Consider the following 16,867-nt stretch of genomic DNA (forward strand, 5'->3'; position numbering starts at 1 on the left):
ACACACACACACACATTCATAGACACAGATTTGGACATAAGAACTCAAACCTAAATTCATAACCTCCAGTGTGGCTCTGGGTGTGCAAGGTCACATGGGTACACACTTGCACACAGGGTCTGGACGTACAAGTTTGGGTCCTTAATAAGATTACAAAGGGAGGAGACAGGGATATGCACTCAGAGTCCCAGACACTGATTCACAAGCATGAGTATGGTGATTATATCTAGAGTCTGACCACCTGCATTAAAAATATCAGCTTTGAGACTTTGAGAAAATTCTTTGATCTCACTGTGCCTCCATTTCATCTGTAAATTGGAGGTTGCTGTAAAGGTTAGATGGGTGGGAGATACGTAGCATCTGTGGATATTCAGATTTGAGAACCAAATATGGCCAAAGTAATTCAGACATAATCACACGACCGGATATGAGAGTCAAGGTCAACACTGCGATTCATACAGAAGCCAGTGAGCGGTGATTCAAAGTTGCAGGCACAGACCCAGAGGCCAAGCATTCGGATATGGACCCACTAGAGCAGATGCCAGGGCAGCACCCAGACACAGGGTTGGCCGTTCAAACTCAAAGGCGTAGCTAGAGACACAGGTAGCCAGGACAAGAAATAATCTACCTCTGGATCAGTGCCCACGTCAGAGATACTTGGTGTTGAAGGTGACTCATCGGGTTTTGCATTTGGGGACAAATGCACACATATGGGCAGGTAATGGACAGGGAGAGTCTCACACTCCCGCCACCCATGTACACGCACACACGAAGCTGCACTATGCACAGATACCAAACAGACATTTCAAAGTCAAAGGACCTTCAAAGTCAAAGTCACACACACATATGCACCGAAGAGTAGGGCAGGGTTCGCTCATCCAGATTGAATTACTGTTGTTATATCTACCATGAGCATAAACGGGGCCCAGAACACTGGGAGAACTGGGGGAACATGCAGTGAATGAGAGGTGGAAGGGAAGAAAGCGGGGGGCTCTCCAGCAGAGAAGGGTGGAGGCCAGGAGCTGAGTAGTGAGTGACAAATTTCCACAAGTTTCTTACATTTCTATATGTCTTTTGAGCAAAGGTACTAATACCATTTTACTCGATAATATCTATCAAGGGTGTCTGGCTAACGAGCAGTCTTTCAAGATGGTATCTCCATCAGAGCAGGTTTGTTGACTGTCCAGGATAATAAAAATAATGTCTTCCCAGAATGGACTAGTTTACTGCCCAGGACAATAAATATAATATGCCCCTGTGCAGCAATTCTGTTTGTGGTTCAGGGTAATAAAGATAATATCTCCACTAAAGACAAAGATTCAAGGCTGAGGCAGGAGGATCGCTGGAAGTCAGGAGTTCAAGACCAGCCTAGGCATCAATGCAAGACTCCCTCTCTACAAAATAAGTACGTACATGCATACATACATACGTTAGCCAGGTGTGATGGTGCAAGCCTGTAGTCCCAGCTACTCGTAAGGCTGAGGTGGGAGAACTGCTTGAGTCTAGGAGTTTGAGGCTGCAGTGGACTATGATCCCACCACTCCGTTCCAACCTGGGCAAGAGAGTGAGACATTGTCTCTTCAAAAAGCAAAAGGCAAATGCTGGGCAGGTTTGCTAGTGCCTCCTTATAAGACTGAGAATTCTGAAACTCAGGATCCCCTGCAGTGGCATAAACCACTTTGAGTGCAAAATCCACCTGGACTGCTCTGGTCACCCTATAGGACTCGGGCAAGGTGAACCCATATGAACAGGAACCTCACGCTGCCTGCTCTGCCAAGTAATCAAGTCCTTTGTCTCTGACCAGGTTCTGGTGTGTTCTGCCAATACCCATGAAGGTGTGGCAGGCCAACTTTTTTGTTTCTAAGTTGATAAAATGTCAGCCCCTTAGAGTTCTTGACAAACACATGGGCACTGAGGTTGCACCTGGACAGCTGGAGACGGAGTTAGGACGGGATTCAGCTGGGTGCAGCCACATGATAAAGGAAGGACCGGGGCTTGGTGTAACCCCGATCCCTCCTTTGTGGGGAGTGTAAAACAGGACGAAGCTGAACCTTCCTGGCCCCACCTGAATCTCTCCAGACACAAATTCATCCCAACAGCTATGTAAAAATCTTCCTTTTACCACCCTTGTGTTTTCTCCTGCCCAACATATTCTTCCTCTTTGTTTTCATATCTCACATCTCCAGATGATCTATTGTTCCCTCAGACACCAGGTCAGACCCCTGGGTGCCCCACAGCCCATCAGACGCTAGCCACATCCCCTAGCCCCTAGATCTTCTCCAGCCCCAAAGAACTCGCCTCCAGCCACACCCTCTATCTGGACCCACTCCCGGCCTCCCACTCTGAATCCCAGCTTCCAGTCCAACCTCCCATGGACTCAGAGAGCAATTTAAGCCTAAAGCAAACCTAAGAAAATAAATAATAAAAATTATGGCAGAAATTGGTGAAATTAAAAGCAAGTAACCTATAGAGAAAATCAACTAAAACAATTGTTTATTTTAAAAGAGCAATAAAATTGATAATTCTCTAGCCAGGATAACAAAGACCAAAAAACCAGAAGATACATGTTAGTAAGATCAGAAACGATAGTGGATGCATCGTCACTGAGGAACTAAGAGGATATTGATTGATAATAAAGCCTTGCCAGTTGAAAACGAACTGCTGCTGGTTGCCTTTATTAACAGATATTGAGGTGGAAACAAAACACTAACCAGGTCAATAGCTGCATATGAGGTACCAGGAGATGTGTTATTTACTCAAACGATGAAGCCACATGAAGAGCTGTAATGAAATTCACTGCCTGGTTATACTTAGGATAACCCACTATCATCCCTGAAGATCTGTCTGTTTTCAGCATGGGCCAATAGGTGAACTGGATGTGGATGTAGTGGGAACCACCACCGCTGCGTCCTTCAGTCATTGACAATGTCACCAACCTCCATAATCCCTGCAGGAATGCAGTCTTGCTTTTAGTTTATGATTTCCCTAGGTGGGGCTAAGTCCTAGTGACTTCCACCTGGACTTGTCTGGTGTAACATCCCTCATCCACAGGTCTGGAAGCCCATGTGGAAATTCTGTCACTTTCTCAGTATGCCTGTCCCAGTTATGCACTATTCTGCAATTGGTGAAATACCCAAAGGGTGGGTTCAGAGACCCACGGGACCCACTGTGAGACGGGCCTCGGCCACAACTCCTGACCTCCACCAGGCACTACACTGATTGTTGGACTACAGTGGTGTTTTGGGGTCTCTTGTCATTAGTGTCGGTTAAGAACCAGTGTCCAATAATCTCCAAAACATCTGATAACTGGCTCAAGTTTATGAATTGAACGATGGGCCAGGATTCTTTGCTTTTATGATTCAAATTATACTTCTGTTCACTGGACCCAAGAATTCTTCTGATTACATAGAAATAATTTAGTCTTTTCCAATCTGTTTCTCTTCCAGGAACACTGTGATCAACTAGCCAGCACCATAGGTCTATGAAGTCAGACTATCATGATTGCTGGGTTGAGTATGCTGTCTATTGTACTAACCATGCCCACGTTTTGGTGAAATTAGCATCACTTGGCCCCAACCATCTTGGTATCCAATTATCCTCACCGAATTGAGATTTCCTACTTCAGTGTCAGCCATTTCCACATAACTTCTGACCTACAGAGAAGAGGGATCACAGAGCTCTTCAAGGTTGCTGGTACTCCCCTCACAAATTCATTTCTCCTGTTGTAGTGAAAGGTGCGCCCTCTGGAGCCTCCCAGGGTGGGTGTGCAGGTCATAATGATGAATGTATGATCGTGTTCCCATTACCCAAAGCCTTTAAATCCCTCGTGCTCAGTACACAAGGGCAGGTCTAGCATTTCTTCATCTAGTGTATGCTGTCCACTCATGCAACCACCTGAGGACTCCTGGGTTCTCTGCCTGGTTAAGCTCCTGCATGCTGCCTCCTTGGGGAGGTGAGGGAGAGAGCCCATGGTTCAATGGGATCTGTGCAGTTGTAACACATTAGGTGCTTAATAAACAGAAGCTGTGATGTTAACCATGAGGGGATGCTGTCTTCCTGTTTGTCTGTGTCTCTCTGTGTGTCTCCGGCTACCTTTTTGTTCTCTTCCCAATTTTGTCACTGTCTATCTCAGATTCTATTTCCCCTGCTGTCTCTCCGTCTCTGGTTTTCTCTTTATGTTCCTGTGGCAGTCTCTTTAAAGCCCCATCTCTGTCTTGGATGAAACATAATCCTTGTTCATTACATACACTATTCATTGGTATGAATATGCCATTTATTTCTCCATTCTCCTATAGATAAACATTTTGGGTGGTTTCTGATTTGAGGATGCTATGAACTTTCTGGTATGAGGATTTTTATGAAAATATGAAGTATTTCTAGGGTTTCTAGGGGGTATATTTCTAAGATTGATACTGATAGGTCATGTATATGTTCAGCTGCAACACATACTGCTAAATCATTTTCTAAAATGAGGATACCAATTTATACTCCCTTAAGCAATGTATGAGAATGTTGCATTGTCTAAAAAAGGCTATTGATACACACTGCCAAACTTTTGGAATGAATTTATATTCTAGTTCTACATTCTTTTCCTTCAATATTTCTGCCATCCTTTCTCTCCAGGGCTTTGTCAATGACATTTTTTGTCAATGACAATTCTAGTTTTCTTTTTTGTTTCATAGCCTTTCCTTCTTTCGACTCAATCACACTCTATGGATTCTATTGATCTGAGGTTGTTCAGATATTTTAAATTCCATAAAACTTACCTTCAGGCTGGGCGCGGTGGCTCATGCCTGTAATCAATCCCAGCACTTTGGGAGGCCAAGGCAGGCAGATCACCTGAGGTTGGGAGTTCGTGACTAGCCTGACCAACATGGAGAAGCCCCGTCTCTACTAAAAATGCAAAATTAGCCGGGTGTGGTGGTGCGCACCTGTAATCCCAGCTACTGGGGAGGCTGAAGCAGGAGAATCACTTGAACCGGGAGGCAGGGGTTGCAGTGAGCCGAGATTGAGCCATTGCACTCCAGCCTGGGCAATAAGAGTGAAACTCCGTGGGAAAAACAAAACAAAACAAAAAAACCTGCCTTCAGTGTTTAGTCATGTGTTTCTTCCTCTCCTATTTTTCTCTCTTCCTGAGTCTTTAGTGTCAGTATCTGCATGTCCAGCACTCACATAATTATTTCTTTGACATTTTTCTTCAATGTGGTCTAAAATGTTACTATTGCGTTCTTCACCTCTATTCAATTCTATTAATCCATTTTTTTTTACTTTTTTCAATTATCATATTTTTCCTACCTAATATTTCCTACCTACTTTTTCTCGTATTTTATGTATGTTAGTCTTGCTCAATATTCCTAATATCTTCTCGTATCTTTCAGCATGCTTATTAAGTTAACTTCTAATTCAATATAAAATCAATCAGGTTTCTTTCAAACAATTCATCATTGCAGAGATAACTCCATGGGCTACTCAATCACAAAATCAAACCAGTCCCACAGGTGCATTCACTATCTCCCGTCTTTCCCCGACCCCTTATACGTTACTAAATATCCACTTACAATTACACAGTAGAAGGTCAGAAAACAAGATTCAATTTTATTTGCTGCCCCAGTATCTGTAACCAGGAGTGCCACAAGATCTTGCCAGATATGTCCCACACCCACTGGGAAAGGCTCCCACCTGGCTACTTCCTCTATCAGCTGGGCCAGCTGCATTCCACAAGGTTCTCAGCCTAATGAGTTTCACTACCTGCCAGTCTCAAAACTTAGTAAAGCAAGACCATGACATTCCCCCATGGAAATCAGAGTTCACCCCACCGTCTTGTTACTATAAAGCCTGCCTCTAACAGCCCTTGCTTCTTCACGCCAATCCTGAGCGCATCCCCCACGTCATCCTGCATGGTGTGCAGTGTCCTCCTGGTCTGGGCTGTGAATCTCTGTGGCGAAGAAACTGTTGGTCTCATATCTCCAGTGCTATGTGTGGGGTGTTCAACCATCTTCATAACCCCAGGTTGGGAATCCCTCCCTCACCAATCCCTCCTTCACCATTGTGAAAAGAAGGCAAATAAAACAATGATTGAATGCTCTTTGAGCTCAGTGTCATTCCTCAATTTGCCCCTATTTCTGGATTCTTCTTTGTAAGGATAGCTCCATAGACCACCTGATCACAAGCCCAAACCAAATCCCCAGGGGGGTTTCCTCAACCTCTCCCTTTCCCTCAGCCCCTGTACAGTAAAAGGTTGACTCAGCAGCCCTGCACTTCTCAAAGCCTGTATATTCCAAGTAAAGGGCTCACCCTTGAATAACTCCTGGGAGATGACGTTTGATTCCTTGGAATGTTCTGCCCAAGTGCCTTGATATACTTGGGGCCTTGGGCCATGCCGCACGCTTCATGCTAAAGATGTGATCTGTGATGGTTCCCTGGTTTTGTACATCTGGGACTCTGGGCCATGCTGTATCTGTTTGAACTCTAGGGAACCTCAGGTCTGAGGACTTAAAGTCAATTATTCAAGTACTCCACACTCATCCTACAGACCCCCAATAAAAACCCTGGACACTAAGGATCAGGTGAGGTTCCTCAGCTGGAATTACTTCGTACATATTACCATACATCCTTGCAGGGAGAATTATGTGCTGTCCATAAGTCTCTACCTGGAGAGAATAACTGTCAGATATGCCCCCCATCCAAAGGGAAAGGCCCCCACCTGGCTAGTTCCTCTATCAGCTGGATCAGCTACACTCCACAAGGTCCTCAGCCTAATAGGTTTGAATTCCTGCCAATCTGAAAACTTAGTAAAGCCAAGTTGCTAGTCTTCATAACTGCAAGTTTTCCTCTGTTTTCTCCACACTCGAATCTATATGTCTGTTTTGTTTGCTGATTTCCGTATGTATCCTATCAATGTAACAAACCATAATAAACCACAGCATGATGGCTCTTTATTTCTGTAAGTCCTGCTAGGAAATCATCAAATCTGACGGTGGTTTGGGGGACCTGAACACACCTCCTGTAATTAATCAGCTTTCAGTTTCTCACCCTAGTCCCTCCTTCAAGAACATAGGAGGACACTCCCCTTCTTTCTGCTCACGGCCTTATCTAGGCTTCCCAGTGCCCCCAGGACAGCGTGGGTTATGTTTTCAGCGTCATCCTTGCTGTACGTGTGCCTCGTGCACTGTGCCTCCAGCTTATGCTCAGTGATCTTAGGGAGCGTCCACCTTGTGTCACTGTCCACTCTTCCAGGGTGGGCCCCACCCCTCCCATCTCTGCACCCCACAAACAACATGGTCACCCAAGTTCTTGTGTGTGTCCTTACTGAAACTGAGTGAGAAGTCTCCAGAGACAGCCAGTGTTCCGAAGGAGAGGACGAAATTATACCCATTTCAGAAACACTGGCATACACCTGTGTCTGCCCATTCCTTTTCCTAGCAGCCCTGGACTCCACACCAGAGAGCACAGGTCAGTAGGACTCAGGAGGTTCGAGCTTTGGCCAGGTGAGTTCCATGCTTCAGGTGTCCAGCATCCAGAAAGGCCAAGTGATACCAGAACGTGAGGTGGACTTAAATTTACTAGAGGTAGGGGTGGGACAGGGGCACTCAGGGGTTGGCCGCGATGGTGTCCTTGATCCACTTCCGGTAATGCACCACCTTGGTGTATACAGCAGGCTTTTCAGGCAGGGCACATGGCTCAGGGCCCCATGACGTGATACCTTGAAGCACACCATTACAGACAAGTGGACCCCCAGAATCACCCTAAGGGTAAAGGGGGAGAGACCCAGTGAGAAAGATTGGCCCCAATATCTGCCTAGGCAACTGCATCTCTCAGAACCACGCAGGCAGATGACCGAGAGCAATTCCCAGCTCTCAGGAACAGAAAGAAATGTCTCCAGAACCCACTCCCACAAGAATATGGGCAGGGAGTCCAACAGAGGGAACAAGGCTCCAGTCCTGGCCTATGCGGAAGGGACTTCAGGGTCCAGCTCCTGCACGGGGGACAAGGTCCAGGAGGACAGTCCCTGCAGACAGGTCAGTGGGAGGAGGGGCAGGACCATCTGCAGGATGCTGCCCCCACAGGCGCATCGCAGAGGCCACCTCTCCAGGACTACTCTCTGACTAGATGTCCCCTCTCCAGGGCATCGGGGAGCCATGGAGGGCCGTGGGCAGGGCTGGCATGGTCAGTTTGGTGATCAGAATGACCCACTGAGGCCAGGTGGAGAATGGAGTGGAGGGAAGACACTAAGGGACAGGAGACTGTGCGGGAGGCTGGGTGAGGGCCCAGGTGGGGACAAGGCCTGGAGCCACCCCCAGGTCAACCCCATCATCACGCCCCCCACACCCCTGCCGCCCTCCCTCCCTGCAATCTGATCCCATAGGGAGGCCAGTGGCAGCTTCTGGACACCTGAGCCAGGCCCTGTCCCACTTCTGTCCAGCACCATCCACAGCTCCTGACTCCTCAGAGGAAAAGCAACGTCCTCCTGTGGCCCAGGTGAGGCCCTGCAGGAGGGGTCCTTTATTCCCTGTGCGAGGCCATCTCACACCCTGCCCCGATCCCTCACTCCAGCCAGGCAGCCCCCTCACTGCTCCTCACGCCCTCCAGGCCCCTCCTCCCAGGCCTGGGCAGGTGCTGCTCCCCCTGCTCCCCCAGGTGCCGCAGGGCTCTCCTCTCCCCTGCAGCAGGTGTTTGCTCACTCCCACCTTCTGCAGGACGTCCCCTCCCAGTCACACTCCCCACCCCTCCTCCCTTCCCCAGAGCCTGATCACCTCCTGACACCCTCCAGCATTTCTGTGTTGTGTTCCCTGTTCCTGCCTGTGCCCCTCACTGGCATGGGGGCTGCAGAAGGGAGGGGCTGCCCTTTGTCTGTTCACTGCTGTGTTCTAGGCTCTAGGGCAGTGCTGGGCGCATAGCAGGTGCCTAGTAACCGTGTGTTGAATGCAGGAACAGATGGACCGTGCTGTAAGAATCACCTATTGCCTTGAGGGAGTCAAAGAAGAGGGAAGGAGGGAAGAAGATGAGCACAGGGAGGGGGCGTGGCTACAGCTGGGGAGCAGGGAAGGCAGATGCCTGGTTGGCTTCTAGACCCCAGCCCAGAATTAAGGTCCTCACTCACCTTTCCCCTCAAGATCTTGAGAGTAGGGATGACTCACCGAGCAGGTGCTTTTGCCGCCTGTCCAGCGTCCAGCACACAGCATGAACTTGGTCACCTTCTGAGAGTGAACTTGAGCACACACATCATTGGAAATAATATGGAGGTCCACACACTGAAGTTTCTTTGGGGTCAAGACTACGGGCCAGGAAAACACATTGTTGTGGGCTGGACCCCACCTGGTTCCTTGGCCCCTCCTCCCTCAGACCCAGGAGTCCCGTCCCCTCCTCCCTCAGACCCAGGAGTCCCGTCCCCTCCTCCCTCAGACCCAGGAGTCCCGTCCCCTCCTCCCTCAGACCCAGGAGTCCTGTCCCCTCCTCCCTCAGACCCAGGCATCTGGGCTCCCAGCTGCACCGTCTGGCCCAGGCGTACACTCCTGTGGTTCGATGCTGCCCCAGCCTGAGGCGTAGCAGGTGCTCCCCAGTGCTGGCTCCTGGGTGGGCAGGTCCATGACCTTCACAGCATCCGTGATCTCAGCAGGCTCTGACAGGTGGAGCAGCATGAGGTCGTGGCTGGAGTCATCACCTGGCCTGAGGAATTGATTCTTCAGGAGGCTCATATTGTAGAGCGGGTGTGGGAAACTGTGGCTGACCTGAAATACCTGGCCTGTGTCTTCAGGATGAAACAGGCTGTGCCGACCCAGCAAGATCACGCTTTTCCTGGGGAGGAAGATGCAGGAATGAGGAGCGAGGATGATAAGCAAAGACAGAAGGGACAGAGGAGCAAGGAGGAGGCTCCAAAAGAGAGAAGGAAACAGCGAGAAAAACACAGGGTTGGGGAAGACACAGTTAGGGCCAAAAATACAGGCAATGAGTTGGGAAACAGCAGTATGATACAGTGAAAGGCAGGTACAGAAACTGAGAGAAACCAAGGGAAAAAGAAAGAGTGTAAAAGGACAGAGAGAATGAAAGGGCAGAGGGGAGAACAATGAAAAACAAGGTGAGCCAAAAATACACAGGATGAGAAAGAAAAGACAGAAACAGAGAGAAACAGACACGGTCCAGAGAAAGAGAGAGAAGAACAAAACCAGGCAGAAAGTGAGAAACAGATGAATGAGAAAGGGAAGAAGGAAGTCAAAGGAAGAACGAGAGCCAAGTAGAGAGGAATCCAGGGGGTGATGGAGTGTGGGAGAGAAAAGGGAGAGAGGCTTTGGAGCTGAGTAGGGACCGCCAGGGAGGGGAGGCCTCAGAGTGGCTCGGCTGTAGATGTGGCTTTGGCGTGAGTTTCCCAGTGGGTAGGTAGCCTGGCCTGCAGGCCCAAGGTTGTATCCGCCACTTCCCTCCCCAGGGTCCTTTCCCCCATACCCTGTTTTCCGTCCCCCTTCTCCTTCCTCCTCCCTCAATTGCCCCTCCCAGCTCCAGCTGGAACCAGCCCTTCTCTGTGGCTCCCAAGAGTGGAGGGATGTCCTGGAGAAGGAATGGAGTGAGAGGGGCCCCCTCATACCCTCATACCCACACACATAAGGGATAAAACCCTTCCTTTTCTTTTCTTTCTTTTTTTTTTTTTTGAGATGGAGTCTCACTCTGTCACCCAGGCTGGAGTGCAGTGGCGCGGTCTCGGCTCACTGCAACCCCCCAGGTTCAAGCAATTCTCCTCCCTCAGCCTCCTGAGTAGCTGGGACTACAGGCACGTGCTACCACGCCTGGCTACTTTTTTTGTATTTTTAGTAGAGATGGGGTTTCACCAGTTGGCCAGGCTGGTCTCGAACTCCTGACCTCAGGCGATCTACCCACCTCGGCCTCCCAAAGTGCTGGGATTACAGGTGTGAGCCACTGCACCCAGCCAAAGCCCTCCTTTTCTCAGGGTCCCCCCAGGCCCATCCTGTGTGTGTGTTCAGAGGGAGAAGGCATAGGTGAGACAGAGACCCAGAGAGAGAGCCTGGCAGAGAGATAGAGGGTGAGACACACTGGCTAGAGAGGGACCAGAGAAGGACAGAGAGAAGGGGAGATATGGAGACTGAAGACAGAGAAGAGAGGGAGAGAGAGAACAAAATAGTCACACGGAGAGACACAACCCAAGCCAGATACCAAGAGATGTAATGAAAGCAACACAGAGAGACATAGAGGGACACAGACAGAGATCCAGGCAGCCATGGGGAGGGTGGTCCAGCCCCAACCCTGCCTCCCCATGTGACCTGAACCAGAACCTTCCCTCTCTCCCCCAGTCCCAAGGCTCGCCTTAGAGGTTATCCTGGGGAAAATGCCCAGCTGTTATTCCTCTAGGACACAGACACCCCCTCCCCAGACCCCAGGCCCCTACTCACTTCCTGATGCAGTGGGCAGCTGTGAGGACCCATTGGGGGTGCACCAGAACACCCCCGCAGACTGCCCTGCCATGAGAGGCCACAAGCACCTGCCAGGGTTGGGAATGCTTCTCGCACTCCCAGCCTCCCACAATCCGAGACAGGATGAGGGGTGCAGCGCCTGCAGAGGGGGTGCTAGATCAGGGGAATCAGGGTTGACAGGAGGAACTGGGGGACTCGGATAGGAGACGGATTTAGGATGTGGGTTTCAAAAGACATGGGGGCAGAGAACCAGGGCTGGGAGTCCTGGGACATGGGCAGGGGGAGCTGGGAAAGGCTGGGAATTCTGTTACTCTTCCCTGGGTTTGCAGGTTGGTGGCTGGTGCTGGTGGAGAGGCTTCATGCTCTGGGAGCAGAGTTGACCCCAGGTATCAGGGTAGGAGACACAAGACAGCGCCCAGACCATATCTTGAGTCTGGGGATCGGGTCCTTTGTGGTGATTTGGGGTCTTGGACTGGGAGAAGGGAAACTTGGTAGAAGGTGTGGATTCTGAGGGGATAAGGGTTGCTAGGAACCAGGGAGAAGTGCCTTATGGTGAGGTTCAGTTGCTGGAAGAGGAAGGTTTTGGAAAGTTTAGGAGGTCCCAGGTTGAGAAAACAGTTCTGGCCTGAGTTGGTTTTGTTTTTTTTGCTTTTGTTTTTGTTTTTAGGTTTTAAAAAGGATGCAGATTTAGGGAATCAGAGAGCGGGCAGTTGTGGCTGGGGCTGCTCATGTTTTTCCTAAGGAAAAGGTGGGCCACTAAATGAAGAATCTGGGGCTAAGAGGCAGGGAATGAGGAGTTCTCAGAGTCCCATTGCCAGACTGAGGGACCCATTTGTTGTCTCAGGCCAGATAGCCTGGCTAGGAAGAAGGAGGTGTCTGGTTGGCATCTGGGTATCCTAGGGCAAGATTGGGAGGCCAAGCATCAAGGTCTCTGGGATAGGGTTGGACACTCACAGCTGAATGGGAAAATTCAGTAGACTGTGATAGGATTGAGGGGCTCAGGAGACGGACCAGCGATAGGGTCCAAGGAACCAATGGCATTGAGAGAGGTCCTTGGAGGTTTTGAGCCCCACAAAGAGAAACGCAGAGATGCCCAGGAACTTCCTCTTTAGTAAAGCAGCTGGGAGCAGGGAGTTGGCTGGGCAATGGGGAGAAAGTTCTGGGGTAAGTGGGAGGGAGCGGGGACCTGGTGTGGGAGTGAGGACTGTTGCAATATGGAGGGGTTGGGGGTATGGGTTTGGAGTGGGGCTGGGAGAGACAGAAAAGAGCCCGGCACCCTGTCTGGGCTGGGGTGCTGGGTGGGAGGGAAAGAGCCTCAGCTTGAGAGTCAGGGCTGGCTCCTCCTCCTGCATCCCCCCAACCCTGGCCCCTCTCACCAATCCGCGTCCCAGACAGGGTGAAGAAGACAACCAGGACCCACATGGTGACACCGCTCTCTGGGTGCAGGTGGTGAGCTTGGGGCTGGGGAGCCTCCCCAAGGAGCCCTATAAAACCTTCATTCCCCAGGACTCCGCCCCTGCCCTGCTGGCACCCAGAGGCTGACCAAGGCCCTCCCCATGCTGCTGGAGGCTGGACAACCCCCTCCTACACCCAGGGCTGTGGAAGGGGAGGGAGAGCCAGCACTTGCTCTTCTGCAATTACTAGATCACCCTGGATGCACCAGGCCCTCTAGCTCATGGAGACTTGATCTACAGGACAAAGGCAGAGGAGACAGGCCCAGGATGAAACAGAAACGGGGTGGGTACAATCCCTGATTCTTCATACAAAGCCTCACGTGCCTAGATCCTTTGCACTCCAAGACCCAGTGTGCCCTAAAACACCAGCACCCAGGGGATTGTGAGACTCCCTGATCCCTGTACCACTCTGAGCCCAGAAACTAGAACTTTTATTTCTCATGCTCCTGAAATAGATGTCTCGGCATTCAGTACTCTTTTCCTTGCACTCCCAACCCAGAATCCAGTTCCACAGATACATTGCTACTGTCATCATAAAAAGATCTTGTGGTCCACAGATCCTCTAGCCCAGAAATATGAGTCTCCCAAAGTCCCCCAGCATTTCAAAATCCAATGTCCATCAAACAATGTGGAATTCCAGCAACTTTCCACTCCTTGTTCTCCAGACCTGTGCATTCTATCTGTGCAACAGAGATGCCTGCTGACCTGCCCTCCCAGGTCAGAATCATCCTCATGCAAAATCCAGTGCCCCTTCTCCAGCAAAATATTTAGCCATTAGGAGCCAGGTTTATGTACCTCAAGATTAAACGACAGGTCAGGCATGGTGGCTCACGCCTGTAATCCCAACACTTTCCAAGGCCAAGGTAGGAGGATCACTTGAAGCCAGGAGTTCAAGACCAACCAGAGGAACAAAGCAAGATCCATCCCTACAAAAAAAAAAAAAAATTTTTTTTTTTTTTATTGAGACAGAGTCTCACTCTGTCACCTAGGCTGGAGTGCAGTGGCGCAATCTTGGCTCACTGCAACCTCTGCCTCCTGGGTTCAAGTGATTCTCCTGCCTCAGCCTCCTGAGTAGCTGGGATTACAGGTGCTGTGCACCGCCACACCCAGCTAATTTTTGTAGTTCTTTTTTAGTAGAGACAGAGTTTCACCTTGTTGGTCAGGCTGGTCTCGAACTCCTGACCTCATGATCCACCCAACTCGGCCTCCCATGGTGTTGGGATTACAGGCGTGAGCCACTGCACCCGGCCCCCCCCAAAATTTAAAAATTACCTAGATATGGTGGTGGACCACTATAGTCTTAGCTACTGGGAGACTGAAGCAGGAGAATCTCTTAAGGCCAGGAGTTCAAGGCTACAGTGAGCTGTGATCACGCCATTGAACTCCAGCCTGGGAAACAGAATGAGACCGAAACCTTGATTTAAAAAAAAAAAAAAAAGGATTAAGGTGGCATGCAACATCACAATTTGTAGTCTCAGAAGAGAATCGGGAACTCTTAAGAGCCCTGGTACCTCCACTGTTAACTCCATAAGATTTCATCAATTTCCAAAAAGTTGGTTATTTCAGCTGTTCAATAAAACCAGAGTAGATCACTTGATCCAGCCCGAGCTGTGTCTCAATAATTTGACAAAAGTGGCTGGGCACAGTGGCTGATGCCTGTAATCCCAGCACTTTGGGAGGCCGAGGCGGGTGGATCATGAGGTCAGGAGTTTGAGACCAGCCTGGCAAACATTGGTGAAACCCCATCTCTACTAAAAATACAAAAATTAGCCAGGCGTGGTGGTGCACGCCTGTAATCCCAGCTACTCGGGAGGCTGAGGCAGGAGACTCGCTTGAACCCAGGAGGCGGAGGTTGCAGTGAGCCAAGATCAGCCACCATTGCACTCCAGCCTGGGCAATCAATGGAGTGAGACTCTGTCTCAAAAAAAAAAAAAAAAAAAAAAAAAAAGAATTTGATAAAGTCTTCCCCTGTTTCTAGTTGAGTGATCAGATAAACTCCAAGCACAGTGAAGGAGACAGAAGTGGATACAGATAATCACAAGTTAAGACCATCTTAGAGCTGGAGTGGAAGGATATACTTAGCCAGTGGCCTGACCTCCCCCACACGTGAATTAAGGCTTCTCCGGATTCATCCTGGAAAGGAAGTTTGTCTCCACTCCAGTGAGAACCTCATGGATCCAGTGTCCCCAAGCATATCCTCAATTCATCCTCAACCAAAACCTGACCCAACCCAATTTAATACAAACCAATCCAACTGCATTATTCACAGCCCCGACCCCATCAACCCAACGCAACTTAACCTAACAAGCCAACCCTTATGATGTCTTCCCTCATTGTTTGATTCCCCATCAAACAAAACTCATGGCCACTGTCAAATCTGATAGCTACTTCCACGTCTTCTATTTCCAAAGTGAAACCCAGCCTCATCCCCAGTTCAATCCCCACGGATTTCTGAGCCAACATCAGAACAAATCTATTTCCATCCCAAAGCCATGCCATCCCAAACCACCTCCACAGTGTCAATCCCAAACTCATCCGAAGCACAATTTTACCCCATCTCTAACCCAACTCCAAACTGACCCTCCATTCTAACTGGTCTTCATACTCCACTCTCAATCCTATATCCAGCACTTTATCTAACCAAAGAAAACCAAATACAACCACATCCTAGTTCTCAAGCCTGTCCATAGCCTCCTCCTCACCCATAATAATGCTCCCTGGCTGTGACCTCACACGAATCCGTGCCTCCACCCCCTACTCCTGCACACACCATGGTGTTCATCAGGGCCCTGGGTAGTCCCTTTTACAAGATGTGATGGAGATGAGGCTGATGCTGGCACAGTGCTTCGTATCTGGGAGACTCACTTGGGAGAGCAGTGGACTTGTGGAAAACCCATAAGTTCAGGTCCCTGTGCCCTCCGCCCAGAAGCCCTTGAGATTTCACGGATGGCGACATACGGCCATTCTCTAGCACTTTTGAGTCCTGGATCCCTATGATTCCAGGCTCCCTGTCTGACACTAGGTCCCAGCTTGGCACCATGCAGGCCACTCCCACCACAGGAGGATGTCGGCAGCTCTACGGTTGGCAGGTGGCTGGAGAGGAGCAGCTCTACAGTTGGCAGGTGCAGGGATAGTCGCAGCAACATGACGTCATGGCGCTGGCCACACCCTCACAGTGTGGACGCTGGATGATGAGTGGATGACACCCAAGGGCTCTGGAACATGGTTCATGCTCAGATTGTGCTCGCCCAGGGGCACCTTCATGGAGCTAGAAGGGCTGGTGATACCCTCAAGTGGAGTAAGGATTAGGTGGCAAGATGGAAGAATGAGCAACCCACGATCCTCGGACTCCTGGGGAATCAAGAGATCACATTACTATCACCCCAAACCCTGGACCCAGTGGTTCCAGCCTCTGCCCTTCAGGGGCCAAAGAGAGGCTCAAGCCACAAATATACCCAGAACTCTACCCCTCAGGATTCCAGCACCTTCTTCCTGAGGATATGAGATTCTTAGGCCATTCCCACATCAGTACCTCGGGAGCTGGGACCTTACCAGTCTCCTCCCTCATTGACCTAAGAGTTCAGAACTGACACTTTCCCTCCCTCAGCACCTTCACATCCAGCCTCTTCCTCCTTTGAAATTCAAGAGGCTGGACCCACTCCTCACTCAAACCCAGAAGTTCTGATCCCCAGCCATGCCCCTTCAGGATGCTGAGCACTGCCTTATTCTGGGTTTGGCAGTGGAGTGCTGCCAGACAGTCAGGATCGGGACCTAGAACCTTGGTTAGTCATAAAGAAGTGGGATGTGATAGAAAAAGTATTTAATGGTGGAACGTTGAGATTGTCCTGCGGACAAAATTGGAAGGCTGTGGCTGAACAGTGTTGGAAGGCAATTCGCCATGGTTCTGTCACATATCTGTGTGTCTTCTGAGCAAAGACAGCAACACCTTTTTTTTTCCTGGATTGTCGTTTCAAGGATGTTTGTAAAGCAGGC

At 49.8% G+C, this 16,867-nt stretch overlaps 1 protein-coding gene across 10 annotated transcripts; it reads right to left on the reverse strand.

The window, feature by feature from the left end:
* Positions 1 to 5,571: 5,571 nt before the first annotated feature.
* On the reverse strand, positions 5,572 to 15,944 carry LOC129460307 (prostate-specific antigen). Of its 10 annotated transcripts, XM_063614935.1 has the most exons (6): positions 15,740 to 15,944; positions 11,400 to 11,559; positions 9,738 to 9,795; positions 9,509 to 9,680; positions 9,138 to 9,274; positions 7,567 to 7,745 (listed from the first exon to the last, which is right to left on the reverse strand). In XM_063614935.1, the coding sequence occupies exons 1-6, from the start codon at positions 15,912 to 15,914 to the stop codon at positions 7,590 to 7,592; spliced, it is 858 nt and encodes a 285-aa protein (XP_063471005.1). In that variant the 5' UTR covers positions 15,915 to 15,944; the 3' UTR covers positions 7,567 to 7,589. The 10 variants fall into 10 exon arrangements, with proteins under 10 accessions (XP_063471004.1, XP_063471005.1, XP_063471009.1 ...); XM_063614934.1 differs by having other exon boundaries at positions 5,572 to 7,745; positions 9,509 to 9,795; XM_063614939.1 differs by lacking the exon at positions 11,400 to 11,559 and adding an exon at positions 13,670 to 13,800 and having other exon boundaries at positions 9,509 to 9,795; positions 15,740 to 15,942.
* Between the last annotated feature and the right edge of the window lie 923 nt (positions 15,945 to 16,867).

This window comes from Symphalangus syndactylus, chromosome 13 (assembly GCF_028878055.3).
Source record: "Symphalangus syndactylus isolate Jambi chromosome 13, NHGRI_mSymSyn1-v2.1_pri, whole genome shotgun sequence".
NCBI lineage: Eukaryota > Metazoa > Chordata > Mammalia > Primates > Hylobatidae > Symphalangus > Symphalangus syndactylus.

Coding starts and splice junctions, on each gene's coding strand:
- LOC129460307 (XM_063614934.1), bottom strand. CDS start 15,914: ATGGTGCCAAGCTGGGACCTAGTGTCAGACAGGGAGCCTGGAATCATA. Junction 11,560..15,739: donor CAAGTCCACTGCTCTCCCAA/GTGAGTCTCCCA, acceptor CCCCCTCTGCAG/GCGCTGCACCCCTCATCCTG. Junction 9,796..11,399: donor GCTGCCCACTGCATCAGGAA/GTGAGTAGGGGC, acceptor CTTCCTCCCCAG/GAAAAGCGTGATCTTGCTGG.